General features: G+C 32.9%; 1 protein-coding gene across 1 annotated transcript; it reads right to left on the bottom strand.

Annotated features, from left to right (window-relative positions):
- Positions 1–1,941: 1,941 nt before the first annotated feature.
- On the bottom strand, positions 1,942–6,461 carry LOC107797877 (pyruvate kinase, cytosolic isozyme). Its single transcript, NM_001325640.1, is given in 3 exon segments — positions 1,942–3,018; positions 3,476–3,937; positions 6,176–6,461. Coding segments are annotated over 3 exon segments (1,527 nt in total). The 5' UTR covers positions 6,428–6,461; the 3' UTR covers positions 1,942–2,205.
- Between the last annotated feature and the right edge of the window lie 8,416 nt (positions 6,462–14,877).

The raw sequence follows: 14,877 nt of genomic DNA, 5'->3' as shown, positions 1-14,877 counted from the left end.
TCAACTTTAGTCACTGAAACGCTCCCGGGTCATCCAAAATTACGCCCAAGTCCAAAATTATCATACGAACCTATTGGGACCGTTAAATCCCGATCCCGAGGTCGTTTACTAAAAGTGTAGACCCAAGCTAAACTTAACCCTTTAAAGCCAATAACAGGGAACTAAGTGTTTCGATTTTAACCCGAACTTCTCTAAACCCGAACCAATCACCCCCGTAAGTCATAAAACAGTAAAAGCACATACGTAGTACTAGCACTTTCTTGTTTACTTTCAACATTATTATGGTTGGTAGTAGCGATATATTGTAATAGCAGTTTTAATGATAATTTTGTAATATGTTGGAGTTGAAATTAATAGTTTTGATCATTTATACTGAAAAAAATTGTGGTCATCTGATTGGTTTATTGTAAATCTGAAGAATTTGTGTAACAGTATGAATTTCCATACATGATGAAGCTGATATTTACATAGGGGTGAATACAAAATTTTAACTTGATAGTTTCACTTTTAAGGTGAATAATATTAAACTTATTGCACTTTTAATATTTGTTTCAAGTTTTTATACATTTTACGTACAAATTCATATAATTATCGAAAATAATTAATTCAGATAAATTCGATGATGACACATATGTATCCGTCCCCGTATGTACAGGATGAATTCACATATAGGACTCCCAACATTACACCTGAGAGTTGATATCACCCTGTAGCTGCTGAAAATTCACTTTGGCTTCCTATAGAAAAGTAATTTACGAAAATTTAATTTTCTGTTGACTAATGACAAAAAAATGAGGCAAATGTAACATGTAAAGTATATGGAAACGGAATAGTGTAAGTTCATGGCAAAATACATAATATACTCATCGATCTTGTAGTCAAATCCCTATTATTCACTCGCATATTCTACACATATAAGAGGCGAGCGGAGAGTTAAAATTTTGTATCTAAACCCTCATTTTGACGTTTGTCCAGCATTTTCATTTTTTTTTATTTTTCTGAATTATTTTCTTCATTTTTTAGAAAAGAATCCACCATTTCTCACCTTCTTCCATTACTGCACCATCACTTTCTTCAACTATCACAGCACCAGATATTTTTGCCAAGACCTAAAGTAGGAGAGTAAACAAAAAAATCATATTTTTTTTATTTGAGCACTCATTGGCAATTGATTTTGGCTATGACTTGTTCAAATTATCCAATTTGGCATTTGTTTCAAGATTGGGTGGGTTTCATATTAAGCTTTTGGTTGATTTCATCTTTTTACGACACCACTAATTTCTAAAAAAAAATCCACAAGCAAATTATGGATTTTATTACATGGCTGGGATATTCAATGTGGCGAAAAATGAAGAGTAATGGTGGAGTATGTGAAAAAGAAGATGAAGATAAATGGTAAATTTATACGGGTGGGTGATGGGTCTTGGAATTGGGAAGGATGGTGTAGTAGGTCTTTGGTATTTTTCATCAATCTATTAATGTTGATTAATGAACCGATGCTAGTATAGAATTACTTGGCTTGTTGTGGGGGGGGATGAATATAATTGTAATTTTAAGTAGTTCCTTTTTTAAAAAAAATTTAAAATACATGCCACGTTATTATTGGTGCTTGACCACTTGCCGAGAAAAAAGTAGTCAAACATCAGAGAGAGGTATATATTAGACATACTCTGAAAATGTTGATTGCGTAAAAGGTTACCCGTATTAGACAAGTGTGTCATAAAGATTTGGCTATTAGGTAAACTATGTATTTACTTTATTGAATGGTTAACATTAGATAGCGATGTTAGTCTAAAGAAATAATTACGTGGTCAGCGTGCATACCCTTATTCATTGGTCTCTTTCCTCAAATAAGCACTCCAACTTGGCAGCTAAGCACATGGACGACCAATTAAACATTAATGTAATCAAACATGCAGCATATAAGTTGCAGATGACTACTTTAGACAGATAAATTGAAGGCACAAGGAATTTATTTCGCATCATATCTGTGTCTGTAGACAAATTGCATAAAAAGATAAAAGGGTATGAAACTCCAGCCAAAGCAAAAAACAGCCAGGCGTTATATAGAGACATAATATAAGGTATAGTCATAAGTTCCTTCTCTAGAAGGCAGAAAATGATTCAGTGAAACAAGCAAAAACATTTATCAGTTACCCTTTTGCAACAACAGAAACCCAAAAAGCACGCGTCAAAGTTCATCTATCACTTGACTGTAACAATCTTGATCACAGATGCAGTTCCAACACGGTGTAGGGCTACAACGGAGTCTCCTTGCTTGCATAACCCTTTTGTTTTGGCATGTTGAAGAGCAAAGTCCAGTGCTTCTTCTGTAGACTCTTCATGAGAAGCCCTAGCAGATCCTGCATGGAGAACGGGAACCAATCCCCTGAATATAAGGCTATGCCTTGCTGGAGACTCGTCACTGCAAGTCCAATCAAAAGAATCAGTTTTGATCTCGGGGACAACCACCGACAATATAGGCATTCCAGGTCTGTACTTGGCCACCAATTTTGCAGTACTTCCTCCCCTGGTTAACACTAGGATAAGAGCAGCTTTTGCAGAGTTAGCGGTTCGAACAGCAGAAGATGCAAGGCTCTCCAATGGGCTCATGGGAACTGGGGCATTTGACATAATTCTTTTGAAAACATCTGGATAATCAATTGTGCTTTCTGCTTCAATACAAATCTTAGCCATGGTACCCACTGCAAGATCAGGGTAAGCTCCAGCAGCTGTTTCACCACTAAGCATGACACAGTCTGTGCCATCAAGAACAGCATTGGCAACATCTGTTGCTTCTGCACGAGTTGGCCTTGGAGATTTGATCATGGACTCCAACATCTGTGTTGCTGTGACAACAGGCTTCCCTTGGATGTTGCACTTGTAAATCATTACCTTTTGAGCCAAAAATATCTTCTCAATTGGAATTTCCATTCCCAGGTCACCTCTTGCCACCATAAATGCATCAGAGTTGAGAAGAATGTCATCAAAATTCGCTACACCTTCCTGGTTTTCAACCTAACAAGAAGAAAAGCATTTTAAGAGTATTTTGACTGTTTATCCAAGTTCGAGAGTCTAATTCAGTAATGTCTAGGGATAAAAGGAAAAAGTTACTGCTCATCCAACTCACACTGTCTATATCTTTTTATGTCTATTTAAAAATCCAACTAACAAGCTAATGTTGCCAACAATTGAAATATTCTGGTAATGCTTAATCCAGATCAGACAGAAGAGAGAAGGATAGATTAGTACTACTAGTTTAGTTCCAACTCATGATAATATTTCTTCAATTCTTGGGAAAAGGAGTCAGATTAAATCTATCATTTAATTACATTTCTGCAAAATTAGTGTGCTGTGTATGACTCTCAAGTACCACGAAAGTCATCTACAAACACAAAACAATGATGCAATAAAGTGAATAGGCAACTTCATGGAGAAAAAATTAGACTACATAGTTAGCTGGTCAGAAGCAAACCTTAGACATCAGAAGAATGTTCTTTGCATGTTCACCTAGCAGCTTCCGAACCTCCACGAGATCTGAACCCTTACGAACAAAAGATAACGCAATCATGTCAATATGATTCGGAACTCCCCAGTTTAAAATGTCATCCTTGTCTTTATCTGTCAATGTTGGCAGATCCACAATTACTCCCGGGAGATTGACATTCTTTCTTTCACCAAGAACAGCAGTGTTCTCACAGCGGCATCGTACCAAACCGTTCTCTTTGTCACAAGACAAAACTGTAAAGGTGATTGTGCCATCTGCACAGAGGATCACACTTTGTGGCTTTACGTCCTCTGCTAACTTTTTGTAGCTCATGCATATCATACTCTCATCACCTTTAATGCTGTAATCAGTTGAGATTGTGATCTCCTGACCCTGTTTAAGTTGAACAGGCTTAGCATCTTTTAAAAACCCTGTTCGAATTTCTGGACCCTACAAGATGAAAATGAAGTGTCAGAACTTTCACATAAAAAGGTTAAGGCAAGACAGGGCTAGGCAATCATATATCATGCTTAGCAAGTGCAGAGTTCAACATCTAAATGAACATATTGCATTGTCACTAAACATCACTGAAGAATCTTATTACATGATATGGAACGTGCTGATCTTGAATACAACCAGGGCAAAAAGATAAGCACAAAATTATGTACAAGGAACTATGATAAATGAGTTGAAGATGAGTCAGAGTATCATCACCTTACTCTCTTGATAAACAAAGAATAAAACTTCAATAAAAATTTCAAGAAATTTATTATTTTTCAAGGAAATGGCTTTCTCCGAGAAATGATGGAGTAGAGTTCCAGTCAACATGAGGTGCCAACTGATATCTTCTATCAAGTTTGATGCCTTAAGTTTACAAAGCCATCAATATGGTCCAGTTGAGTTGAGATTTTTATAAAAAAAGGAATGCCGAATAAGACAATTTATTAATACCACACACAAGGCAACAATAACCAACTATCACATATATAGTATCCAATATCAAAGTTTTCTTTTCTGATTGGTTATAATATCTAATTTCCAATTAATGTGTATTTCCAACGAGATTAAAATAGACATCATATTGCGAATCTTACATTCTAGTATCCACCACTTAGAGTGTCAATTACTTCATATCATGTTCACCACTTAGAGTGTCAATTACTTCATAGTTCATATCATGCTTAACAAACATTCTAAATCAGTATGATATTCCATTAGAGCATTTATACTTTCTCCTTTGTTACTACATAGCTATTTAACTTAGCAACCTTGCCTGACACCCATGTATGCTTCCATAAGGATCATTCAAACTGACGCAGAGTATATTTATAATTTTGAAGTAATATGGTCGAAGAACACGACACATGCTGTCACATCTAGACGTGATCTTAAGGAAACGTTTAAAATAACTAAAATATCAAAAAGAGTTGACATGCCAAGAACAACTCAGTCCTACACTTGTTAGTAGATATCGGGGCTATATTACTACTCACTACTCACCTGTAGCAAATCCGTCTTTCACATACATAAGTTAGTCCATAGGACAATCATTTCCCAAGGTCACTAACACCAATAGTAGCGGGAATGCCTATTGTAATGAAGCAAAAGAGCATCAATGTTTTTATCCATTACTTCTGGACAGGGGAAGATTAATATTCACTAACATAAAATGCAACACAATAGCCACATACAAGCTCAACTAGGAGACTGACTGTTTGAGCTACTGCATAAATGAAAAAGATGCGCTAAGCCTTGTATTTAGCTTTCATTATAAAGCAGTGATAAAACCCCAGAAAATACTCATAATTCAGAACATAATGGCCCATCTGTGTTTAAATGGAGGGAGTTCCTCAGCCCAAAGCTCAGAGATTGAACTTCAAATTGCAGACAGCACCACAATTAACTTCCCTAAAAGAATACATCTCACCAACTGTCTATATACAGTTCTTGGAGTGTTGATTTTATAGAATTGAGAAAATCCAAATTTTCCAATACAACCTCGAGCATACAATTGCTCCTACTAGTCCGCAGAGTATCAATAATACACCAAATTTCAACAGTCCAACCTCTCCATGTCATGTAATCACAACAATTAAGCCTCAACCCCAAACTATTTGAGATCAACTATATGAATAGTCAATATCCATCCTGCTCTCTTTGGACCCATTACACTAAAATACAAGAAAATGAAACACAATACGAAAAGGGGACAAAAACCACGGTTTTCAGCCAGCAAAAGGCACATAAAGTACAAAATCACAATACAGACAAACAACATCAGGGTCTGTTGGTATAAAAGTAGCACTTAACCAAATCAAAGATCAAACAATCAACAACTCATATAATACCACTCACTAAATAGCAACAATCCACTTCTGTTACCCAGTTTACTATCCCAGAGGGGCGGAAGTACAATTAAAGCTATCAAAACACATTAGCACCCTATACATGTGTTAAAAAACTTACTGTACAAATATTAAATTTAAAATATACTGTACAAATATTAAATTTCAAACCCAGTAACCCAAACGATCAGTGCTATTCCGAAACCATGAGTTAAAATACTGGATACGCCTCTGCAGCCCACGATCTTACGGCTTAATCGTACGGCTTCTATTAGTAATTCTGACAATTTTGTACAGTGATAAATAAATACACATACATAGATGTTAAAAAAAATGATACTACCTTGGTATCAAGCATGACGGCACAGAGAATACCAGTATTCTCCATAGCCGGACGGAGATTATCAATAGTCTCCTGATGATAGTCGTGAGATCCATGAGAAAAGTTGAATCTGGCCACGTTCATGCCTGCCCGTAGAAGCTTCTCGATCATCGGCACCGATCGAGATGCTGGCCCCAAAGTACATACTATCTTCGTCTTCGGCCTCTTCACCGTACAAAAATTCACTCCATTGTTGTTATTCTCAATCGCCATAGCAGAGAATTTTAGTTTTTTTTCAAACGAAAAGAGGAAACTGAAGGAGGAGACTTTTGTAGAGTGACCTCTTTGATTAATTAAAAAATAGGGTTAATAGTGTATGGTGGGAGGGGAGAGAAGGAATAGGTCTAACAAGTGTTGCGTTGTCCAAACGAAGGCGAGATCTTGGAGAATATATATAAGAAAACGGAAACAGTGCGGACTTGACGTGATGTTGAAATTTTCTTTCGTTTGTTTTATTTTTTTCTCTTTCGTTTCTCTCGATCTATGCTTTTTGGTAGTATTAAATTAAAATTATTATAATTATAATAAAAATAAATGTTCATTTTTACTTGGTATTTCACGTATATCGAGAAGACAATAATTTTTTTTTATTTTACCCATAGTATTTATTACCATTTTAAATTATTTTCTTAAATTTAATAAAATATGCATTAATTAATATGGGTAACATAATAAATTATACACTTTATTTATTATTTTTAAGGGATGTAAAAAGTCAAAACATGTCAAATAAAAGTGACAGGAGAGAGGGAGTAATATTTGTAGGGACTATATTCTTGAGACACAAGGTATTTATTTTTCCTTTTCCCGTCTTTTTATATTGGGAGCAGAGCATAGCATGTGGCCTTTTTATTCTTGTTCTTGTTATTCCTTCTTAATTCTTCTTCTCTTTAATGGCGCGGTTTCCAATTCTATTTGTCTTGGGTAACAAGTCAGTTTCAATAAAAGGTCTTCCTTAAACTTCATTTTATTTGTTAACAAAATTTATTTAGTTTAAATATTATTTTAAATTTTTATTCTTAAATTAAATGTGCGTATAACATTTTAAAAATATAATACTATAAACTTTATGGTCTAATAGCTACATCATTGATTATAGGAGTCTATGGCCACTGTTCAGTTGGGCATAGGAAGATTTATAGGTTATTTTTGCTCGGTCTTTGTCTCTAGAGTCCATAGAGAGGTAGACTTTGTACATGTTGACTTTTGTATAAATATAATTTTTTTTTGACAAAGCAAAAGTAGAATTATTTTAAAAGTAAAAAGAATAATGAAATTAATAGCTTACATAAAGGTAATATTTATTTTTAAAAATAAATTAAAAAGAAAAGTAAGACATAAATGAAAATAATAGTAGTCAATTTAATTCATGAGGAGTATTTTATGTGATATTATTATTAAAAAATTAAATATGTCTTTTACCATTTTTTTTAATATTTTAAATTATTAATTAATATTATTGCATTATTTTTATGTAATTTTTAAATATAAAAATTTTATCTGAAAATATTTAAAGAATTTATATCTGAATTCATGCTGAAAATCAAGTAGTTTATTCTTGCTTTAACTCTACCACATAAAAAGAAAAAAAGGAAGAACTAAATAAGTCTCTAGGTTTTTCGGAAAGGGTAACAAGGTTTTTAAGATAAAAAAAAAAAATAGTATCCGTTTGGCAATATTTTTGTTGAAATTGAAAAAAAGTATTAAAGTTAGATTGACGTAGAATTCACTTCGAATTTTTTTCTAATTGTAAAAATTGAACTTTTGTGAAAATTAAGACTTTACTTGAAATACATATTCGGATCAGTACCATACAATTGCACTTGAACTTCAACTGATGCTTCATTTGAAATCGAAAATTTTATGGCTACAGACCTTACCCCTACCTTGGAAATAGTAATAGCAAGGAGGCCTTAATCTTGAATCTTATTCTAAAGCATATTCTCGACCTAACAAAACAATATATTTATGCTTTCAGCTAATCTTGTAATCAAGCGCACTTATCGTGGAATGCAACAAGGAAATATTTATCTATAGTAGCTAAAAAGTTCAAAAGTTAATTGGTGCAAAGAAAAAAGAAAAAAGAAAAATATAGAAAGTGGGTGTGGGTTCTTTAGAATATCACCAAATCCTTAGATTGATTCTATTCTTCTATATTTACTTGACCACATAGTGTATGCGCGTGTATTCTCATATCTTTCCAATAAGTTATTATTTCAAATACAATAGTTGTATCAATTTGTACGCATCTTAATTATATTGAGTATACTATTTTTCAGTAGGAATATTAATCAATTCGATTCATCAAAATTTAAGAATATGAAATAATATCATTTAGCACTTTGTATCTTTGTTCTAATTTTTACAATGATCCTCTATAATTTTTATTTTATTGATCACGGACCACGCCCTTAATATTAAGAAAAGAAAAAGAAGAAGAAAATGACATTTTAATAAGTATTTTATGCATGTCAATGGTATTAACTAGTCCATCTAGCTCATAGTTCTAAAGAACAAAGATTAAGGCAAAAAATGAGAGGTGAGGGAATGTGTGAAAGGAGGCACCGCACCCTTTTTGAGCATCTTGTTTATACCAATCCTGCGGCTAAATTGCTAATCCTAAGAAAATGTTTGTTGGTTTGTTTGTTCTTTAATTATTTTTTAAAACATACTACTTCATCCGTTTCAAATTAGATGAGGTACTTTCCTTTTTAGTCTGTTTCAAAATAAATGGCATATTTCTAAATTTTGAAATAATTCAATTTTAATCTTTTTATTTTACCCATTTTATCCTTAATGAGAAGCTTTTATAACCACACAAATGATATGGCCCCACAAAGCTTTTACTCCTTAAGTTTTTAAGACCACAAGTTTTAAAAGTCTTTTTCTTTTTTTTTAAATTTCGTGCTGAGTCAAACTACATCATTTAAATTGAGACGGAGGGAGTATTAATAAGGAGTAAAAAGACGTAAACAATGATTGTTAGGAGATTAACGAAATTTAAACACGTCAATCTGAGTTGTCCTCTAGAGAGAAAATATATTTACTTTTGTCTTCTTCTTTTGTATTTCCAATTTAAACGTGTCTTGAATAAAATGTTAGTTTCAATTAACTGAAGTATATTTGTCAATACATAAGAGACAATGTTGAATAATTAAGAAGTTATTTCCATTTATGGTTTAACCTTTAATTTTTCAAAGGTCATAGTGTAATATTCATTTTGTTTTTTCTTTTCTTTCATCCAGAATGTTTGAAATGAAATTTAGATTTTTATAATACTATTTGAAGTTTTCTTGAATTCTTTAGTTAACATAACTATTATTAAGTAATAAAATTCATGTGAAATAATGTATGCACAGGATAAGTTTTTTAAAATTTATTTTTATCTTTACATACCATCTTTTAGCCTACTATTCCATCATGCTTTGCAATCAAGATACAAAATTGTGGAGTTTAATTGTAGAACTATAATCAACTAATTTGAATATTTGTAAAGTAGTGAAATAGAAAAGGCAAAGAGTACGTATGGATTTCTTTAAGTTCCATTGGTTCGTAATAATAACTTAACGGCTACTTATAGTATTTGTTAGGATCGGGAACCTGGGTAGTGTGAAATTTAGCAAAACAACGTTATAATGACAATAACAAAGACAATGCAAGTTGATAATAACGGAAATTAAAGTAGATAAAGAAGACACCAATTTAACGTGTTTCGGTCAATGTGACCTACGTCCACAAGCGGGGAGGAGCAATTTTACTATACCAATATATAAGAGTACAAAAAAAAGTACAAAATTAGAGTAAATACTTTAATTAATCCCAAATACCCTAAGAGAATAACCTCACAAGATCACTCCAAAGAAAGGGTTCACACAAGTGCTTCCCAACACTCAACTCTCATACAAAACACTCTTAATAAAGGAGGAAAGGCAGAAACAAGAAATGAAGACTCAAGTCTTGTTGGTGTATCTAAAATGAACTAATGGCCTTTTCTTTTATAGGCAAAAAAGTCTTGGCCTCTTAGGTGTAAAAGAAGAGATATAACTTGTGCAAATGATGTCCACCACATAATGCAATATTTTTGGGTCCCAAAGAATATTGCCAACAAAATCTACACTTTTCAAATATGCTTATACTTATTTGAGATGGACTCCATTAGCCAAAATATTAGTTATATTACAAATCTCCACCTTGGCCTAATTTTGGTTGATATAATAAATTTGCTCTACCCTTTTCGCAAAAGCCCCAATGGGCATATAACAAAATTTAATGCCATCAAAATCAGATAAATTGTCTGATACCGAAACTGTAGTAGGGCCTATAACAGTGGATCCCAATAAAGTATACAACGAACCAAATATGTGTGCTTTCATGATCACAAGAGCACCTTGAAATATTTTTACAACTCCACATTCACCAGTGAATTTGCACCCAAGGGATTCTAAAGTGCCCAAAGAGATGAGATTTTTCTTCAACTCAGGAACATATCTAACATCGGTGAGAGTTCTCACCACACCATCGTGCATTCTGATTCGAATTGTACATTTGCCAATAACGTTACAAGTAACATTGTTACCCAGTTGGACAACTCCACCTGCAACTGAATCATATGTAGAAAATAAGTCCCTGCTAGGACACATATGATATGAACAACCGGAATCTAAAATTCATTCATTGTCTAATCTGAAACTAGTTTCAGTTGCTAAAAATATAGTTCCCTCAATCTCATCAGTTGCTACACTAACTTCGGTGGTGTCAGTATTTTTGTGCTCATCTTTTCTTTCTTTATGCTTTTCTTTATTTTTCAGTTTATAGCATTCAGAGATAATGTGACCTTTCTTATGACAATAGCGACACTCTAAATTATTGTATCTGGATATGGAGTCGGATTTGCCCCTAACAAACAAGTAAACTTCCGCTTGAGTTCCACTAGCTTCCTCGATAATATCACTATCTATTTGTTCTTTTGATTTTAAGATAGATTTAATGTCCTTATAAGAGATATTATCCTTTGCATAAAGCATAGTATCTCTTATATGCTAAAAAGATAGAGGTAGAGAACAAAACAGTAACACAACTTGATCCTCATCTTTAGTTTCAGCATCTATATTACTCAAATCCATAAGAATGAAATCAAAGGTGTCAAGATGAGAGAGAATAGAGGTACCTTCACCCATACGAATTGTATAAAGCTTCTACTTAGGGTAAAGTCTATTTTCCACCGTCCTCTTTATATATAAGGTTTTCAATTTTTTCTATATGCCTTTGGCTGTGGTTTCTACAGAAACTTTACGTAAAACCTCATTTGAGAGATTTAAGATGATACCTGATTTTGCCTTTTTATCTATGATGGCAAACTCCTCGTCCGTCATTTTATCCGACTTTTTCTCCTTTCCTTGCAACGTCAAGTCTAAGCCATCCTGAATTAGGATAACTTTCATCTTTAATTACTATATTCCGAAGTTTGCACTTCGGTCAAATTTCTCAATATAGGTCTTTGTTAGAGTCATTTTGGCTATTGAAACAAACTCGGTTAGATTCGGCTCTGATACCAATTTGTTAGGATCGGGAACCTAGTTAGTGCGGAATTTAGCAAAATAACGTTATAATGACAATAACAAAGACAATGCAAGTTGATATTAACGGCAATTAGAGTAGATAAAGAAGATACCAATTTAATGTGGTTCAGTCAATGTGACCTACGTCCACAAGTGGAGATGAGCAATTTCACTATAGCAATAAGAGTGTAAAAGAGAGTACAAAATTAGAGTAAATACTCTAATTAATCCCAAATACCCTAAGAGAATAACCTCACAAGATCACTCCAAAGAAAGAGTTCACACAAGTGCTTCCCAACACTCAACTCTCAAACAAAACACTCTTAATAAAGGAGGAAAGGAAGAAACAGAAAATGAAGATTCAAGTCTTGTTGGTGTGTCTAAAATGAACTAATGGCCTTCCCTTTTGTAGGCAAAAAAGTCTTGGCCTCTTAGGTGTAAAAGAAGAGATACAACTTTTGCAAATGATGTCCACCACACAATACAATATTTTTGGGTCCCAAAAAATATTGCCAACAAAGTCTACACTTTGCAAAGATACTTATGCTTATGTGAGATGGACTACATTAGCCAAAATATTGACCATATTACAATATTCATATACCACTAAGAGTTGTGGTGGGATAATAAAATTCTTGATATGTTCGATTCAAACTCGGGATATGAGAATACTCCTGATAGAAAACACTTTCCTCTGATAGGCCTTACACAACAGAAGTCCTAATTAATCAGATCTTGAAAATGGGTATCAAATATTGAGTGAAAAATTAAAAAAATATATAGCTGTAAAAATGGAATGTAAGTTGTCGAGGGGGCAAATGTAACCAAAGGGATCAAGACAGTAGATTGCGAATCCACCATGCGCGGATTCAATTTTCGTTGTTCGCCCATAATTCATAAATATTAGATAAATGATTAGCTACAAGCCTACAAAGCAATTTTCTTTAGTGAACATGTTACAAGCAAATGAAGGAAAGCTCTTCAAGCTTCCGGGTGAGCCTACGTTTACTCCTGGTCTCTTTGATCGGACAGACGAACTAAGCCTTTTACTTTAAGATTCAATTCATAAGGCTAGTTTTATATTGTCGTAAGGTTTTGGTTAGACCGATTTCTATAGGCTAGCTACTTCTAAGTTTTAACTTTATAATGGCCCTTCCACTTTGGTGTAGTTTTAATTTATATTGGTACAGAATGAAATTATTGCATTATGTTTGATTCTTCCATGTTTTTGGCTGCATAGTACACGCTGTTGTACTTTCATACGCTTATTAATAAGTTATTACGGTTGTGTGCTTTAAGCACCTACTCCACTTTGTGTTTAAAGCATAATTAGTGATACATGCAATCAAATAAACAAATTAACAGAAGCTTATACAATATTTGATCGGGGTTTGAAAATATTTATAACTTATTTGGCCAAGTTTCTTCCAAGTCAAAAGCACTTTTTTGTAAAAAAAAAATATTTTTTTTTCAAATTTGAAGTATTTGGTCAAATTTTTAGAAGAAAAAAAAAGTATTTTTGAGGAGAAGCAGAAGCAGAAAAAAATAATTTCTCTCCAAAATCACTTTATTTGAAAAGTATTTTTGAGAAAAATACACTTATAAGCTATTTTTAAAAGCTTGGTCAAACACTAAATTGCTGCGCGGAAGTATTTTTCAAGTTAATTAGCCAAACACAAATTGCTTCTCATCAAAAATACTTTTGAGAAAATCACTTTTAAGAAAAAGTATTTCTCAAAATAATACTCCTTCCGTTTCAATTTATGTGAACCCATTTGATTGAGTACAGAATTTAAGAAAGGAGATAAGACTTTTGAACTTGTGGTATAAAATGAGGCACATATGTTTTGTGTGGTTATAAATCATTGCATAAAGGTAAATTGTTTCCAAATAAGAAAAAAGGTCATTCTTTTTGTCACGGACTAAAAAAGAAATAATTTCACATAAATTGAAACGGAGGGAGTATAATTTTTGCAGCTTGGCCAAACAAGCTATTAATCTTCACATTGAAATTAACATTAATTAATATAATATTTTGTTACTTCGTTATTGTTGAGCTGAGCTTAAATTGATTTTAATCATTAACAAATTATTGTCAAAGAACTATGTCTCTTAAAGATATTTGTTGTACTAACAAATAGTGTTGCAGATGTGTCAAGCAGATATCAAAAGAACCAGGTCTCTTGGAGTATGATGATCAGGAGTTGCAAATTGATTCCTAATGCAAGTAGTATTCCTTGAACGATTTATTTTGTGGGCTACAATTACTGTACCAACCGAAAAAATTTGCGAGCAATAAGGATTCATTAATATTGGTACGCTTGCATAAAAGAAAAAAACCGGATGAAGTTGGAGATAATTAAGGAAGCCAAGTCCTAAGAGGATTATTTTTCTTAACCGAAATATTTCAGGTTTTGGAGCTAAAATTGAAGAAGCTTTTGGCCAACCTTACTCCTATAAAATCATCGCGTTGCCGCTACTGAAGACTCCACTATTTCATAGTTCTACCGTAAAATCACTCACATCAAATAGCAATCAAAGCAAGGCAATGCATTCTGGATTCAAACTGCTCAACCGAAAAATCTAATACGAAGAAAAAGGTGTCTAGTTCTTTAGCTATTTGAGTCTGAGTCATTGTTCTTACTATTTTGCTTTTGAGAAATTTAATCGTAGGTAAATAATTCTGAAAATTTATTTTGAAGTTTTAGACTAAAATTTATAGTCTAGGAGAGATAGCTACAACTTAGTTGATTTTAGGAATTAAGGCGGTAGAATTTACAGTCCCTTGATTATTGAGTTATAATAGAAAAACTAGTCTTGTTGTTTAGTGAAATTTGAAAAAATTCTATACGGATAAGTCGTAATTTTTACTCCCTTGATTAAGGAGAGTTTTCATGTAAAATTACTTGTGTTTTTAAGTTTCTGCACTGTACTTGGTGGTTGGTATTATTAATGTATTATTTATGCCGGATAAAACGTTAAATAAGAATGATGATATTGTCATGGATTAAAATGCTAAAATGACCTAACTAACCAACATTATTCTAAGAATAAAAATAATTTTTATTTTTTTAAAAAGTAAATAAATATTTTATACTATGCATT

The sequence above is a fragment of the Nicotiana tabacum genome, chromosome 19 (assembly GCF_000715075.1).
Source record: "Nicotiana tabacum cultivar K326 chromosome 19, ASM71507v2, whole genome shotgun sequence".
Lineage (NCBI taxonomy): Eukaryota > Viridiplantae > Streptophyta > Magnoliopsida > Solanales > Solanaceae > Nicotiana > Nicotiana tabacum.
Note: the sequence above shows the minus strand (reverse complement) of the source record. Positions and strands in the feature narration are given on the sequence as shown.